The sequence below is a fragment of the Enoplosus armatus genome, chromosome 3 (assembly GCF_043641665.1).
Source record: "Enoplosus armatus isolate fEnoArm2 chromosome 3, fEnoArm2.hap1, whole genome shotgun sequence".
NCBI lineage: Eukaryota > Metazoa > Chordata > Actinopteri > Centrarchiformes > Enoplosidae > Enoplosus > Enoplosus armatus.
In genome coordinates this window covers 14,588,185-14,605,869 of record NC_092182.1, presented here as the reverse complement: position 1 = coordinate 14,605,869, position 17,685 = coordinate 14,588,185, and the positions used below count along the sequence as shown (strand labels likewise).

The window sequence follows — 17,685 nt, the reverse complement described above, 5'->3', positions numbered from 1 at the left end:
AATCTGAAAACTTCTTCCATCACAGTGACAGACACAGCAGGACAACAAAACTCACTTTCTGAACTGTAGAGCTGAAAACATTCTTCTGCAGTGTCATTAGGAAGAATAAGTCTAAAATGTTCACATGTGCATCAGAAACTTAGTTTCATTAGTTTGGAGCTGTGGAGCCTCATTGTGACTTGAATATGAACAACCCGGGGCTCCATATCTGCCAAGTGGGTCACCACACGGCGCAAGTATCCACACAGGGCAACAAGAGCGCATTGTGACGGGATCATCCATGCATATTTTGGTGCTTTTAAATTATTTAAATTATTTTCGCGTGAAATTTAGCATCACCTGCGCATGTTTAGATTATTCTTTAATCTGTCATTTGTTGCGAAATGCAGCTCAGTCTGTAACGGGACAGCCCGGTTTAATCCTGTCTGAAACGGGACGACAAACTCAGTTCACAGTGACACCCGAACAAATCTTCGGATTTGCCGACAGACAAACCGTTAAAAAATGACCTTACCTTGTTTAATTCATCACCGCTATTTAGCGCAGAGGAGATTTGGAGAGTGAACGCAGTTTGTCGCTTGTATCGCCACCGAACCGTCCCTCGCCCGACGCACGCACTCCAGTTTGCGCATGCACATTGAGAGTGTGGGATTACCGTCTAATCCCGTCTGTGTATTAAACCATCCTGAGTGGTGAGGCAGCACCGGAGGAATCCCCTCTGTCCTCACACGAGCAACAACACGACTGTATGTGTACAGTGATGGATGAATAATAAAAACAACTACTGGGTTGCCTGGATTGTGAAAAATCCCTTTATCCTTCATGGATTATTGTAAAAATATTCAAAAAATAAATAAATAAAAAAAGATGGCAATAAGTCGTTTATGAATGTCTTACTGCAGACTTTAGGTTTTATTAGAACGTATTTATGAATTCCTTATCAATATTCACAACTGTATCATTACCAAATAGAAAGGAAAAACACCATGGCAGGGGATTTCTCTCACCCTGGCAACCACTTATTAATAGTTTATAAGGTATTCGTAAATTATATATTAACCATTAATAAAGACGTTAGGTACAATTTATAAACTCTTCATAAATGATGCTTCATTAGAAAGTGGTACCCACTTTGTTTTTTAAACCACGGACAGTGGAAATGTTACTGTGAGAGGCTTTAGCATTATGTTTTACAAATTTATATTAGATATTTCATGTATTTTGGTATGTTTTATGTATTTGATGTTTAAGTCTGTTTCAGCCAGCTGTAAAACTGATTTCCTTTGGGGTCAATAAAATTAAAGTTGAGAAGTGAATTTTTGGTGGTATATCAGAACAGTCTCGCTTCAAACCTCTATAAAATAGGATGTCCATTTATAATACAATCTACAACTTAATTATTTTATAGCCTAACCAAAGCAAAAATCACACTCTGTAAAATGTCAGAATTTTGTCAAAAAGGGATTTAAATGAGTCAGTAAAGTATAATAAATCTCCTCATGAATAATACCATTGATCAATCTGCAACAGAATTAGTCACTTTTCTCCGTTTGGAATGAAAAGACTGTTTAAAGTTTAATTAAGGGCCATTTGGAAATCGCTCAATGAGGAAAAAGGCTCCAGGCTCAAATGTGGGGGACAGATGAAAGACTCTTCTTACTCTGTACTATCTCTCTCAAGGATATGAGGATTCATAATGAGTGCCACTCTCTCATTTACTCCACTGAGTTCATTCATTCTTTAAAGCTTTGTAGACAGAAGAAAGTTCACAGTGGCAGGGACGGTCTGTCTAGGTTTGAAGACAGAGCTGCAAGTAAATCTAGAGAGAGGTTGTGGGACATTGTACCAAATCTATATTGAAAAAAAGACATGTTTGAAATCATAGAATAAATCTTTGATGCACTTGTAGGCTGTCCTGACACTCATGTCGACTCCAGTAATGAAAGAAAAGCAGCAATACAACAATGTAAAAATACTAAATTATGAGCATTATATGTATAAGTCCTGCAATCAAAATCTTACCTAGGTACTTCAATAAAAGTAGGAAGTATTACCAGCAAAATATAAAGTAAACACATTTGATAAGATGATCATATATTTTGTATGAAAAATCTGCAAAGTAACCAGTTGCAATAGGAACCCTGCCAAGTCTGACTTCTCTCAGAAATAAATAAACAAAGAAACAAACAATCTCAGTGCATGTTAGACGGAGAGGGATAGACAGACAGAGACAAAAAGAGAGAGAGAGAGAGGGATGTCCTGAATGACCATGTTGTTGTTTCTTCTCTTGCTGTGGCTGCTGCCTGTGTGCCCACTGTGTGGAGGCCCTGCAGAGTCACAAGCTTATTAGAGAGTAATTGGAGCACAATAAGCAGTGAACAGCTGACCAGTGAGAGTCCACTCAGTTGTTGGATGTGGAATAGGTGGTAGCCTATAAGCCTGAGACATCACATCCTTCACCAACAACATGCCCGAAACTGTTTTTTACACTCACTGCAATCTTTATCAGTGGTTATTTTTACACATTTGAATGACATCTCAACGAATGGTACAACTTTAAATACGACTCCAGAAAAAGATCTGCTTTCCCTAAATGTGTGTGCAGGATCTCTCTAGGAGGCGTCCACGTCAGCCAGGAGTAGGTGTGTTAAATTAACCAGAATAAGCAGAGATTTCCGGGCATTCCGGTTTCAAAATAAAAGCGTGAGCTAGTTAAACATTTGGAAACAGGTTTAAACTATTCATTTGTATTGTAAGAGTAATTTAATTCACAGCTACAACTCTTCTCAATCTGTGACACAGATCTGAAAAATATATAAACACAACTATGTGGGCATACCATGGACGATTAACCTGCTATCGGGCTACAAGGCTACCATGAGCTGTTCCTTAGGTAGTACTACTCAAAATAATTTAGGAATGTGACGTGTAAATTTTGACACTTATCATGTCATTTGATAATGTACTGGTTCATGTGGCCAAACGCATTTTAGAAATAAAACTACCAGAACTACTGGTTAAAAACTGAGAATAATACGACCACAGGTTGTATTTTGAGATGTTTGTAGTCTATTTAGAGATTGTTGTTTGGTAAAACAACACTTTCTTCTGAAAAAACTTACCGGAAATATCTTTTTCCGGCCGGCGGAGCTACGTAACAACGTAGCGCACGCTGGTTTTCCACACTTGGGAACAGATGAGTCAATGATGGGTGAAGTTACCGTGATGTGACAGTTATCTGGTAAAGTAGGCTTCTGTTAAAGTCTCATCTTGTTGCTTTAAGCCAACTAAAGTTTAGCAGGAGGAGCTAACGGTTACCTGCCATTCACCATCAGTTCCGGGTTCCTGTTGGCTGAAACTGCGAGTTCACTTTAGGCGACAACCTGGCGTGGGTCGGTTGCAGGTGAGCCGCATAGCTGCACATTAGTCGTCTTTAACATGAGTCACAACAAAGAGACTGAATCCGAGCCTCGGATATACGGTTTTACCAGAACAGCTTCCTCAGTGCTGACCCACTTTATCTGCGTTGTCTTCACTGTATTCATTGCAGTTCTGTCTCGACCGGGTTCAAGTGAGTGCTCTAATCAAACATCTCCATTGTCCCTGACTTTGTTGGCATACCATTTGTTGATTTGATTTCATCCGTTTGTTTTATTTTAGGCTGGTTTTCCTGGCATCCTTTCTTTATGACACTAGCGGTAAGTTGAAGCTTTCAAAATAGATATTTTTAGCTGTAAACACGTGTAAGAAGTTCAATCAACCCCTCCAATTTTTATTTCAAAAGCTGAAACAGTCCGTTAATCAATTGGTTTATCAACAGAGTATACATATATATATTATATAACGTATACTTGGCACTGTTTGTGTTTAAATTCCCAAAATGTAATGGTTCCAGCTCCTCAAACATACAATTTGAACATGTCAACGTGGGCTTTAGGGAAATTGTGATGGACGTTCGGTATTAGATTGATCAAAAGATGAATCAATGAATCAGGAAAACCTACAGATTAATCAATAATGACAGTAATTGTCAGTAGCAGCCCTATTTAATTTTCTTTCCTTCTCCACCAGTTCTCCTTCTTCATGACAGAAGCCATACTCCTCTTCTCCCCCCATGGATCCCCCATCAAAAGGTTTTCCCACAAGACGAAAGGTCGTGTTCACTGGATCCTGCAGTGCCTCTGTGTGTCTTGTGCAGTCCTGGGTCTGGCAGCCATCTCGTACAACAAACACCTGAACGGTAAACCCCACTTCACCTCGTGGCACGGTCTGCTGGGCCTGCTCACAGTGTGCGTGGTGGGGCTGCAGTCTCTGGCAGCTGTGCCTCTCATCTACCACTCTCTGGCCAAAGGCTGGTCCCTGGCCAAACTCAAACGCTACCACGCAGCCTCTGGACTCGTCACGTACCTGCTCGGCAGTGCCAGCCTGCTCCTCGGCCTCAGCTCTGCCTGGTTCGCTGCATCTGTCAGGGAGTACACCTGGTACCTGTCAGCACTCTGCCCCGCTCTCACTGCCCTCGCCATGATGAACCAAGTCACCAGAGCGTACATGGCTAAGAAGCGCTTGCAGTCCTGACAGAAGACACAATATTGACACTTTAACAGATGACTCACTGAATACTTATGCGAGGTTTGCCTACGAGATTTCATTACACACACGTGCAATCAGTTTGATTTGCATGAAAATGATAAAGGAACTGATTTCTGCTGCTGTAATCAGAAGGTCTTGTCATATCATGAAGCGCCGGTGCCAAATGTGGTTAATGAAATATTCTTTTCTTGCCTTTTTTTTTTTTTTTTAAATAATTTACACAGGACTGTAGTTACCATTGAGGACACTGAGGTCATGTCTTCTGTATTTTTCTTGTAGGAATTTGGGTAGGGCAATGACTTCCATTTGACAATTACACACATATTTCACAGGTTGGGCTTTTTTGAGTGGTTTCTGATATTTTTAGCCATGCTGGCTCCAGGTTATGACCAAATACCTGACATTCCCATCTGCCTCAGCTCTACTTTGTAGTGCTAATTAACCTGCTGAACTAAGACGGTGAACATGGCAAAAATAATGAAAATAAGGAGTTTTAATATTCTCTACAGAGATCACAAAATGTGTTGTGTGAAGAGGGTTTTGACACAATTTATCATGAGATAAAATTTACATAAAATATAAGTTGAAAAATAAAACATGACGTTCTTTTTAGTGGCTAGTAAAAAAAGTTTTTGGATTCATGACCTCAGTGTTTCTAAAATCCTGGCTACAGCCCTGACTATATGTTGAATTTTTGTATCTCAGGTTGCTTATTGTCCTGGCTTTGACTATTTATGCTGCCTTTGATTACTTTAGCCACATGTTTGAATAAATAAGATAATACATCATACTGAAGATATGTTGTGAATTAAAAGCATTTGTAAATGATTCACACTGCAATAGAAGAGTGTTTTATTGTTAAAATAACATTGATAACACAGTCATATTCTGCTTCGATCTAGGCTGCATGTACGAAATTCTTACTGGATCAGCCGTCAATGGGTCAAAGTGAACAAAAGGTTAAAAAACGTAATTACAAAAAACAATATATTTTCCATCATAAATAAATACATTTCAGACACTTACACTGAAATAAGGGAAACAACTGCCAGGTGAGTGAATACCAATAAGAAGTTATAAAAAACATTTAAAAAAAAATGAAACATAAAAATGCACATAACTGACAGGCCGACAGGTTTTGTTTTACAAACCGATGATTCCCAAGATTCAAATGCAAAGTGTTTCCAAACGGAAAGAGAAGACTGAGAAGAAAGACATGGCGTCAGTTTGATGTACCTTGTACAGTTCGCAAGCAGATATGATCCTTATTCAAAAGTGCCAGCTCCACCTCCTGAAACAAACCACCACACGTCCCCAAGACACGCGGAAGAAAACTAGAGACGTCCTTGATGATAGAAATGAAGCATCCAAAACAGGGAAGGAGCCAGTAGCAAAAATAACAAAAAGTGAACAGTACTAAAGACTGTGGGAGCAAAAAAGGTCCCCACAAGAAAACATCTCCACAAAAAAAAAAAAGTAACGTCATCGGGAATGACCTGTTGTCTCAGGTTATCCAGTGTTTTCTAAAGGCTAATAACCATGGCATCTAGCCTATTTTACCAACGGAGGAAAGGGACTTCCCTAAATCTACATACCTTGAGGTGTCCTCACAACACAGAAACACAAGGCTACAGAGAACAGCAAAGACCTAAACTCCCTAAAGCACTGCAGACCTACACTGACTGACACTACTCACAGAAGCTACTTACACTGCACTGCTCTTAAAGACACACCTCTGTGAAAAGCTACCACATAATGGCACTGTCAGTTTGGTAAGGCCACCACACCACCTGCCCTGACCTGGTTCTGTCACAGTCACAGGTGGTTGTAATGATGAAATGTTATCTGGTTTGATGGTTGGTGGCTACATTGACTTAAGGTTTTATACACTGAGGCTGTGTGAATGCAATGTTTTCTACAGTTTAGGTACTATTTGTTCTCAGCAAGGTTCTGAAAATAATCCATCAGAAACTACGTCAGGTGTAGGTTGACTGAGTGATATATCAACAGATGGTTGGAACGCTAAGGTAAAAAACTGCAACGAAAGACAGGTGACCAGCTTCTTGCGAATGAGCAGGCAACATTAAACTGTGGTTTGTGCTCCTTTTGGCTTTCACATTTGGTGCTTTTAGTCACAATGCTGAATCTGCCCCACACTTGTGTTTTTTAGAGTTTGACACCGACTGTCTAAATGCTCAGTAGTTCTTTCCAACAGATTTGTAAAAAGGATGTACTAAGATAAATGCTAAGACTCAAGACCCCTTTGTGTTATTTATTTAAGGCTAAAAATGAAAGAACACAGTCCGAATCCTTGTCCCAGCCCCTGTGTTATCAAAGGCTAACATGAAAGTACATTCATTTTTGTTTTATAGGAAAGGAAAATAAAAAAGTAATAAGATAATGTTGAACGTAAATTTGTTTCCCCAGCATCAATGCGAGGGCGTAATCATCATCATGATAGTCACTGTAATAATGAACCATCTCCCTACAACCAAAATCTACACACTGCACAGTATTGACTTGTAATATAAACAATGATAATGACTGCTATTTACAAAGTATCAACATGTTCAGTTATAGTATCACACATAATATCCTTCCAACAGGGGATGCTACAATGTCTATCAAATTGCTAAAGACTAAAATATGCTCTGAAAGCCTAAAATTTGTTGTTAAAGGTAAGCCTTGAAGGATTTTCTCTAAATATATTGTCAGCTGGATTTTGACAAATATTAACACCAAGTTCTGTAGCCACTGTTATTATGTTTTGTGGTATGTAGCTTTCCAGATTTGTTTACTAGAAAAGGGAAACTGTGATGAAGAAAAATGAGTAAGTAAGTGTTCAGCAGGTGAGTACGGCTGACACGTGCAACAGCAAGTCAAATTTTAGTTTGCACTCGACTGTTTCACAGCAATATGTCATGAGACAATCCAACACGTTTTCATCACATTATTCCACCTGAATTAAGAGGAAATTAAACTAACAGCATGGCAACATCATGCTTAAAAGTGTAGTAGGAGAGGCTGTGCTTAGAAAGCCCCCCCAAAGATTCAGCTGGTCCCCGTACGACAAAGGTCTTTTCCCACTGCTCTGATGCTCCAGCTGAACAAGTCTGGGATATTCAGCATAAGGATTTGTTACTCTGACTTTGTAAAGTCATTAAGGTACAAGTTGATTCTCTCATTTGCAGGTGAGAGTCTCTCTGTGTGTGTGTGTGTGTGTGTGTGTGTGTGTGTGTGTGTGTGTGTGTGTGTGTATGAAGTTTAAGAAACCATTAGGAATGGGAACGTAGGTAATTCACTGTTGATAAGGTGAATGATATAAACTGTTTAAATGGCTAGTCTAGCAGCAAGGATCGAACCACATAACTTCATCACAATCTTTTACAACTTTATTGTATGTGTTTAGGATTAACACACATTTTCAGTTCCTGAAAAGTTTTATTTATTTGTTTTTCTTTTTTAAATTAGATGCCCAGTCACTTCACCATGGTGGAATTTCACTTTTTTCTCTTGATCTTCTGATGTGTTCACACATTCAGAATATAACATATATAATCTGATCATCAATCACCAATTTATAGGTTAGGGCAGATATGAATGAGTTTAGTTTGTTTTGTCATGTTAACGTGTAATCATTCCCATTCCTAATGTACTTTATGTTGACCATGATTGTAAAATAGTGCTTGAAACTGCCTCTCCAGGAGTCTCTACTGTCCTGTCACCTCTATAACGTCGTCATCAGAGCTGCTGCCACCGTTCTCCGTACTCTGATGTCTGTCCGGCTGGGTCAGAGCGGCCCCCAGCAGGCTAGAAGTCGGATTGTTGAAATGGGACAGGAAACTGGATGTAGTAGAGCTTGAGTTAAGCGCAGGGAATCCCCCTGACCCAGAGAGGAGGGAGGTGGGGAACATCCTCGGCTCAGGGAGCAGCGACTGACTGTAGTTGAGAGGGAAGCCTGACGAAAGCAGGCCAGCCATGTTGGGATTCATCAAGTACGGAGGCAGAGAACCTGACGCCAGGGAGGAAGAAGTTGCTGCAGAGGGTGTAGATGACATAGGAATGGTGGTGGAAGCAGAGGAGAAAACAGTGGGCAGAGAGGACGAGGAGGGGGAGGGAAGGTGTCCGTTCCCTGTGGCAGGCTGTCTCAGTAGGTCCGAACCTGCGGAGGGGAACATGGTCTGTAGGTCAGCCAGTGTTTGTCCTGGTGTCTGAAGGAAGGATGATCCACCGCTACCACCCATCAGAAGTGGATGACTCATGTGACTTAGGTTCCCCATTAGCGAGGAGGAGTTCAGACCCACGGGAGGAAAACTGAGGCCACTGGAGCCCATGGACAGTCCAGGGAAATGTGTTGCAGCAGATGTGCGCTTGCTTCCTATTTGTGTGTTGCCCTCACTCTCAGTACTCCTGCGTTTGCTGCCACGCATCTCTAAAGCCGAGCTTAGCAGGTCATCACCGAGTTGCCTGCTGAGATCACCAGTCTGACTGTTTTGCGAACTGCCTCCCAAACCGCCTCCATCCCCTGCTGGTACAGCCGACAGATCTGATGGTGACGGCAGTTCATTCCCCATGCCAGCAGTGGCATCGCCTGTGGATGCAGTGTAGCGGCTGATCTCTCTGAGAATCTCAGAGCTTAAGGGAGAGGACGGCTGCTGCTCCCCGTTGGGGGATTGCTGCTGTTGATCCACAGGGGATGAACAGCCATTACTGACTGGATGGATCAGGGGACCCTGGGTGTCTGTGAGACAGAAGAGAGAGAGAAATGCAGTCATGAAATGTCAGGAGACATGCACTTTGCCTCTGCCTCTGAATAATTTATTCCTGAAAGGTCAATCTTGAAATAAGATGGTGTAGCCAAATATGTACTTTAATGTACAAATATTAGAAACTAATAAATCATTACACAAATGATAAGCAGCGATTCCTTAATGTGTTTCCTCCTCTAAAACATCTTTATTGACATATTAAGGATTAAAAGGGGTACTCCAGATTTAGTACTGCCCTTCCATAAAGTTAGAAGCCTGTCAGAAACAGATTAAAACAAGAATGGTGAAATGGTTAAGATATCCTGACTTTTAGTCCCGAGTGAGGGCCAAGCCCCCAAAATCCCTGGATACCATATTTCCCATAATGCAACATGATGGCATCTTTGATTAGACCCCCCCCCCCCTCCATCTCCTAAATGCCCACATCTTTAAAACTCCACACCTCCAGTTTGTAATGCAGGCTTTCTGATATTAATAACAACTCTAAAGCCTCTCCCCAGAGCCGCAGAGGACATTATACAACTGTTTTTACAAGGTTGGACAATACTCCTCATGACAAGCGAACTGTGCAAAAGAACACCACCCTCAAAGTTGAGCTGTTTGGTAATGTAGCAAGAACCAAGAATAATGAATATGAATGTGTACCTCTTGAAGCAGCAGAGCCCCCAACTGCTGGTCTACTGATCTTTCCAGATCGAATGGCAAAAATTCTTCCATCATTGGTCCTAATGTAGGTACCTGCAATGGAGAAAACATCAAGTGATGGAGGCTGTAACTCAAAATGCTTTGTATGCAATTATTGTGTTGCTGCAACTACCTTTAGATCCTCTGATAACATGGATGCTCTCTCCTGCACTAATTCGAGCTTGAACATCTGTTGTGCTGTTGGCTCCTGGGATTACAATATCTGTAGATCCGGACAAAATGGCTGACGTTAATGTCTGGTCATTACATTTCACAAGACATAGTTCATTCTTCTTCTATTGAAAGATTAAATGGTTACATTTCGGGGGTGGTGTGGTACTTTCAATGATTTAAGCATTTCAAAATTATTACACATTACCAGTTGTGGTGACGATCCTCTGCACATAAACTCCAGCTTTCTGCAGGAAGTTGACAGGCAGGCTGCCAGCAGAGCTGGAGCCAGCCATGCCCATGCCGACCTGGCGAGGCATCATGGGGATTGGGGTCGACTGGATGGGCCTGACACTTGCCACAGGCTTGTCATCTGGCCGGGCCATGGGACGCCTGAAAATATGAGGGCTGAACTCATGAGATGCTCACACACATACACATACTCCAACAGCCGTGACTCATCTGATGGAAATTTATTAGAAAAAGAAGGGCAACAGTAGAGCTACAGCCTGAAACAAACTGACAAATTTGATGGTGGTTTTATTTTTGGAGGTGTGCTTTTGACAGTAAGCAAGGCAGACACAGATGCAACTGCACAGACTTCTATATGTTTTTTTGGAGGAAAGTGTGAATTGCAATGCATTGCATCACAGAATTTCATGAAAACACTGCTGGTTAGTTTGTGGTTGTAGCTGGGGAGCTGAGCTAGTCTGGAACAGTTTCACCTCGAAACGAACCAACCAAGCATAACTTAAATGAGATACACAAAAGGAATGCAAGCTAAAACACGCAGTCTGAAACCCACCAGCCGCGTTGGTTAAAAGCTGGTATGTTTGAGAGCGTCTGGTCGCTGGTTGGGTAATAGGGGGCATACGATGGGCGAGAGTAGGGCACGGAGGCTCGTTTCTCCTCCTCATAGCTCTTCTTGGCGGCTCTCTTCTCTGCTTTGGTCAGTTTCGACTCCTTGCGGTCCACCAGCAGAGACTCATGATGGAAAGGTTGCTAACGAGACAAAAGGATATATAACAGTCATACTCCTTTCCTTTTCCTCTCCTGCTTACTAGTTTTACCACAGACTTCAATGCCACTGGCCAACCTGGACATAAAGTATACATATACAAAATATACAAAGAACACACCAGAGGATCAAAACAGTCAGAATAGCACTTATCAGTTTTAAGTAAGTTATCAAATAACCTATATTTAAGCACCAAACCACCAAAACTGCCTTTCTCGCAGAGTCTAGGCTTATGAGTAACACCCATCATGCAACTGTACCTTGGTGATGAGGTGTGGGTAAAGGTGACAAGCTTGGTACATCACCGCTTCAAAGTCCTCCCCAGATGCCAGAGAGATTTTGTCAGGTTCCTCTTCCACAAAATGCAGCAGCGACTCCACTTCCTTACGAGTGAAGTTCAGCACTGGGTTCAGGTCGTCAACCACACGGTCTTTAAAACACACACAGACACAACACTTTAAGACTGGGTATGATGCTAGTAATTGCCAACATTACATCTGGTTAGTATGTATTAGCAGCGCTTGGATAAGGGCTTCATAACAGTTCCATGACTGAATAAAGTAGCAATTTTGCATTTGAAATTGGCCAATGCAAAAATATATATGAATATAAATTCAATGTCTAACAAACAGACGGAATCTCTTACCCGACATGCCCTGTTTGGAGACTTGTCTGTCATAGATCTTTTTCTCCAAGGTAAAATCACAGACAAGGCGATAAATGTAGCAGGGTTTCTTCTGACCGTAGCGGTACACCCGACACACCGCTTGGGCATCATGACATGGGTTCCACGAGGCGTCGAACACAACGACACGATTGGCCCCGATCAGATTTACCCCCAAGCAGCCCGCTCTGAAAGGAACACAGCAAATTAAATGATAAAAAGCCAGTTTATATAGGAAGTGTGAAAGATAGATATGTACATACCTGGTAGACAGTAAGAAGACCCATGTTGCGCTGTTCTCTGGGTCATTAAACTGATTTATAAGTCGCTCTCTTTCTGAGGCAGACGTACTCCCATCCAGTCCTGTAAACAGACATCATCTCTTTACATTGAAGCACCTGAACACACTTTATTCATATATTAATTCTTAGAAAAATAGAAGCAAACAATAACATAAATAAATAAAAAATATAGATTTAACTTTCCAGAGCACAGTGTAAATTTGCAAAGACAAATAATCACATGGGAGAACTTGAGAAATTGCAGCCAGTGATACTAAATCAATAAAGACTATCACAGCATTGAGGTTTTGGTGGTGATGACCACACCTTCTGCAGAGTTGCTGGAAGCAGAGCACAGATTGAATGACTCACTGTAGTAATTGAGGTTGCGAATCCAGTTTTGGCTCTGGGTGTCAGAGGAGGCGATGCCTGCCGGCATGGGTCTCTTTGATAAGAAGTCTTCAATGACGGACAGGGTGGACAAACTTTGACTAATGGGAACACAACAGAAAGCGATAACAAGGGGTAAGAAAAGTGAGTGCACATTGGTATGAAACAAATTAAAGTTATTATGGAAAAAACTTCAAGTGACTGCAGTGTTCTGTAGACGGGTGTGCTCAAAGTCAAGAGTTACAATTTATCAGTCAGATGTGTTTTTAATAGTCACAGTCACTACCAGCCATATATGTACATACAGTTCTGCTGTATGTACACATATGGCTACAAACAACCATCGGTTTTGTTTCATTAAAGGTCATACTTTTGGTTAATTGTGAAATTCCTGCTTACAAAAGTAACCTGGAATCAAACGCAGGATTAAAATATTAATTTCCAACGTTTTGTAAAAATCTCTGAAAGCTCCAAAAATGTCTGATTAATTAGCTGAAAGTCAGTCTACCTCTTCTCTAAGCTGCTTAAGGGTGGATTTGTGTTTAATGCAATGTACTTTGGACAGAGGACTTACCTGAAGACCAAAATCTTGTCTCTTCTTCTCACGCTCTCATCAATCAAAAGGAAGAGCAGAAGCATCTTGGCCGAGTTCTCCAGAACTCCTGTGTGGTAGTTTGACATGATGTCCTTTGCCTAAGACATGTGAATGGAAGAAGAATTTGAATTAAAAAAAACAAACCCCTATACGGACATGACAACAAAGGTTACATGTTGGTGTAACGGACATGTCAGCACTGAACAAAGAAAAAGAATGTAACTCAACTTGTTAGGTGCTCGAGATTTGAAACAAAGAAGTCAAAACAAGAGTCGCTGTATTAATTATGTAAAACGAAGCTGTAGAGAAATCAGCTTTACACGTTTCACTGTTGCCATGACGTACCCATTCGTATGTGATGACTTGATTGGCTCTATCCTGAGAGGGATTGAGTGGCGGCAGGGCGTTGTTGACTCTGCTGTTGCTTGAGTCGGCTACTTTGGCTTTGAGGCCAGCGCCCGGCGCAGGGCAGCGTGGGTTACTAGCTGAAGTGATGTCATCGAGGTCCAGGTCCTGCTCATTGGCCTGATTCTCCTTCTGTAGGGCTTCATAGAGGACGTCTGGGTGATTCCAGATCTGGAGGGATCGGGGGGGAGGGAAAGGGAGGCTTTCTTGACCAAAAGATGCCATAGCAGTCACAACAAAAACTGAACCTGACTCCTCAGGAATCTATCTCTGGAAAAGGACGACAGGTTGGGTTGGTGCTTGGGCCATTCAGTACCAGAGGTTTCTACCTAACAGCAAGGAAAACGGTCTCACCTTGCAGCATACACAGAAGGCTTTGAGTGGGTTTAGACCAAGCCAGCCACTGTTCCCAGCTTCTCTAAAGCGTTTCATGAACTCGGTATACAGCGCCCTCTGAATGGGAGAGAGCCGCACCAAGATCACATGCTCCTCCTTGGTGGGAAGCTGGTCCTGAAGCACATCATGACCCCGTCTGTAACCCAGAAAAGCACCACAAAGCACATTGATAGGTAAGCATCATCCAGGCTAGTGTGTTCTTTTTTATGACGTCCAATTTCTAAATCCAGCACTGACAGACAGTTTACCTCTGGACGAAACCCTCCAACAGACTGTGGAGGACATGGCTGCGGTAGCGCATCAAGCGGACATCTTGAGGCGTGCTGTCCACGCACTGCCCGTTCAGAATGGGCCGCTCAAACATGTTGCTGAACTCCTGCCGTGTGCCTAAGAAGTCGGGCCTGACGAAGTCTACCATGCACCAGTACTCAATGAGGTTGTTCTGCAACGGGTAGCCTGTCAGGACTACTCTGCGCCGGGAGCGGATGTTCTTCAGAGCCTGTGAGGTGCTGGCATGATAGTTCTTAATGCGATGACCCTCGTCACATATCACCACATCTGGGCCAGGCCGTGCTATGGCCCTCTCAATACCTGAGAAGACAAAGTGACGAGGGAAGACTGAATGAACGAAATAATAAATAATAAAAAAATAAATATAAAAAAAACTATAAACTCATGTTTCCATATGTATCTCTTATGCTCATTTAACTTTTGCTGACCTTTCATGAGTTCCTGCTGTCTATCTTCTTCATCCAGGTCAATGATGATCGGCCCCGCTGGCTTCTTCGATTTCCTCTTCTTTCCCATCACAAAGCTCTTCTTCATGGACAGCAGGCGGTACATCTCATAACCCATCAACAACACTCCTCCGTCTCTGGACCAGTCCTCCACAACCTTGGCCCTGGCCAGTGTCGTTCTGCAGGCCACAAAGTCAGCGTGATTGACAGCTCAAAAGTATGGCATTGAATACTTAACATTGCACACAACGTGGAATGTTACATACTTGTGCTCATCGTTGAGGATGTGAACTTTGAAAGTGCGGCCTGTGAGGAGTGAAGGGTCAGTGTCGGGGGAAATGGCTTCTTGGGGTGGGAGCCAGAGGTTGAACTCTGTCAGCCAGTTCTGAAGTGTGTTCACCTTTTATGAAGGAAAAATAGATTCAGGAGGTTAATTTAATAAGAATAAAAGAGTGACTTCATGAAGAACATGAATGTGAACTCTAATGACTATGTCATTCCTTTTAACACAGCATACACTTTGATTACTCACGGGAACAATGGCCAGCACAGTGTGAGCCTCAGTATTCCTCAGTAGGATGTCAATGAAGGAGATGACCTGAAGAGTCTTCCCCAACCCCATGCTGTGTGCGAGGATGCAGCCAAAGCCACTGCTGGTCTTATACCGTTCCAGAGACTCGATGAGGTTATCATAGAGAAACCGGATTCCCCCGATCTTAGAAAAAGTGAGAGAAAACAAGCTGGACTGCAGGTTTCTGTAACTGAGCGTGTAACGTTTTGAGAGTTAGAGAGAGAATGAGATGGTGGGCGTACCTGGTGAGGTTTGACGGCCCTGGCCAGCTGTGGAGCGAGGTAAAGGTCCTTCTCATCTGCAGGGTGATTGATATTAACCAGCACCTGACCCTGTGCATCAGGCAGATTAAGAGCGTCGTTGATGTGTGCCCCGCTGCTTTCCTCTGAGCCGGTGGTGCCGTCGGCATCCTCATCGGCCGACTCGCTGCTTATCTGCAGGGCATCCTCGTCCCCAGAACTAAGCTCGATTACATCTGCGACATCGTAAGGGAAGCAAATACTGCGTGAGAACTTGTTTGTTTGATTGTCTGGAATACCTTGGTAAAAAAAAAAAAGAATCACTTTTCCACAGAAGTATCATATATCTTACCATCTCTCATGGCAAGTGCAGGTAGCGTGGGGTCCACTTTTTCATCTTCATCACCACTGCTGTCCAGACAGATCACATCCTGCTTGCTCAGGAGAGCAGGGACCAAGTGAGACACTTCTCCTAAAAGTGAAGCAGTGTCCACTATTGGAAAGATGGGAAAGAATTGGGAAATGTAAGATAGAAAGTATACAAAAAAAGTCCAACTTAAGTATGACGGGAAAGGTGTAGCATCACTAATAGAGAGTTGGTCACCTAGCTGAGAGTCTGGGACAGTTGGGGCCGGCATAGGGAAGTCCTTCCTCTGCTGCTCCAGACGTTTCAGCCTCTCCATCTCCTCCTGTTGAGCGGCCTTGGTCCCAGCCTCCAGCTGATCCTCTTTCAGTAGCTTTCTGTAAGCATAAAGAAAAAGTTCTGTTTACATACAAACATAAAAGTATATTATGTAATATACCTGACGGAAAAAATCTAACCGATAAATGTACCTGATATTCTTCCTCATGTGTGCAGGCTTAGATGGCTTGGAAGGTTTGGAGCCTTTTGAAGACTTTGAGGATTTGGTTAATTTAGAGGCTTTTTGTTTCTTTGTTTTGCTGGAGGGTGGCTTGCTCTGGCTCGAGTTTTCCGGGCTGGTTGGAGGCTGGGAGCGAGAGGCAGGTCTGGAGGGAGGCCTGGAGGATGGGCGGGACGCAGGCTGAGACGGAGGCTCTGAGGACGGCTCTCCGGAGGTAGCTGAAGTGGAGTCCCTGCCATCCTGGGCCGTTTCTGTCCTGCTCTGGGCACTCGCAGGTCGTTCTTGAGAGAGAACAGACAGCATATCAGTAGAAGTCTTCAAAGACTAGCACCAATTTCTGATATATATATGCAATATTACCTGTTTAATCCAAGTCATGTTGAAGTCACAATTAAACACTGCAGGTACATTTATCATTAACTAGTCAAAACACATTGTCTGTCAACGCATTGGAATGTATTAGAGTAATAAGAGGCACAAGAGAGAAGTTCATTTGTCACTCACCGACACTATCATCTTCGTCATCTCCATCATTTTCATCCTCATCTTCCTCCATGTCCTCATTGTCCTCGTTTTCCTCATTTTCCAAATACTCCTCTTCACTGTTAAGGCTGGGCTCCAGGTCACTTTCTGAAATCGCCTCTTCAGACATGTTGTCTTACAAGGCTCTCAAAGTATTACCTACACACCTTCATCAGGAGCCCTGAAATAATAAAGCACATCACATCTTTACATTACAAGCTTTATGCAAAATCTTAAAGTCAGTTCTGTAATGAACATGTACCCGGTGGAGATGTTCGACAACAGGAGTGATATCACTGAATTATTTGGCCCTTATGAAAGTAAGGGCAGCATTTTGAACGAGCTGAAACTGTGAGGAAGATCAATAAAGATCAATTAAAAAAAGGACATTACAGTTGTGTAAAAGTCTGTTTCTCCATTGATTTGTGTTTCCCCTTTACCTTAACCACGTCTCTAACGCCAAGGCCAATGGCTAAAAATAACCTGACTTTATTCTAAATAAAGCCCTGATCCCAAACTGGGAGGGTAGTACTACGGGAAACATTATTCACAACAGACTTCAAAACATGAACATTAATCTAATCTATGGACAACAAAGGTGTGGACAACTGTTTCACAATCAGACTGGGACAGAAAACACTGAATTCTTCAAAATATCCCTGAGATGATGGAAGACTACCTCGGTGATGCTGCTAATATGTGAACAAAAATAAATATCAGTATCAACAATAAGGTTTTTAACTTAACTCCAAATAAGCAAAGACCTGCTGCCTTGTCAATTTGGCCAGAA

The 17,685-nt window shown here is 42.4% G+C and overlaps 2 protein-coding genes across 2 annotated transcripts; one reads left to right on the top strand and one right to left on the bottom strand.

The window, feature by feature from the left end:
- Positions 1–3,438: 3,438 nt before the first annotated feature.
- On the top strand, positions 3,439–4,575 carry cyb561d2 (cytochrome b561 family, member D2). The gene is made up of 3 exons (XM_070903465.1): positions 3,439–3,571; positions 3,661–3,698; positions 4,072–4,575. Exons 1-3 carry the CDS (start codon positions 3,439–3,441, stop codon positions 4,573–4,575), a joined length of 675 nt encoding a protein of 224 aa, XP_070759566.1.
- A 3,706-nt stretch (positions 4,576–8,281) lies between these two features.
- On the bottom strand, positions 8,282–17,025 carry rad54l2 (RAD54 like 2). The gene is made up of 21 exons (XM_070902557.1): positions 16,878–17,025; positions 16,345–16,654; positions 16,115–16,251; positions 15,863–16,003; positions 15,514–15,746; positions 15,233–15,415; positions 14,967–15,100; positions 14,683–14,879; positions 14,212–14,554; positions 13,922–14,099; positions 13,508–13,738; positions 13,142–13,260; positions 12,550–12,668; positions 12,160–12,259; positions 11,879–12,084; positions 11,493–11,662; positions 11,020–11,216; positions 10,423–10,607; positions 10,177–10,266; positions 10,005–10,097; positions 8,282–9,331 (listed from the first exon to the last, which is right to left on the bottom strand). Exons 1-21 carry the CDS (start codon positions 17,023–17,025, stop codon positions 8,301–8,303), a joined length of 4,545 nt encoding a protein of 1,514 aa, XP_070758658.1. The 3' UTR covers positions 8,282–8,300.
- Positions 17,026–17,685: the final 660 nt, after the last annotated feature.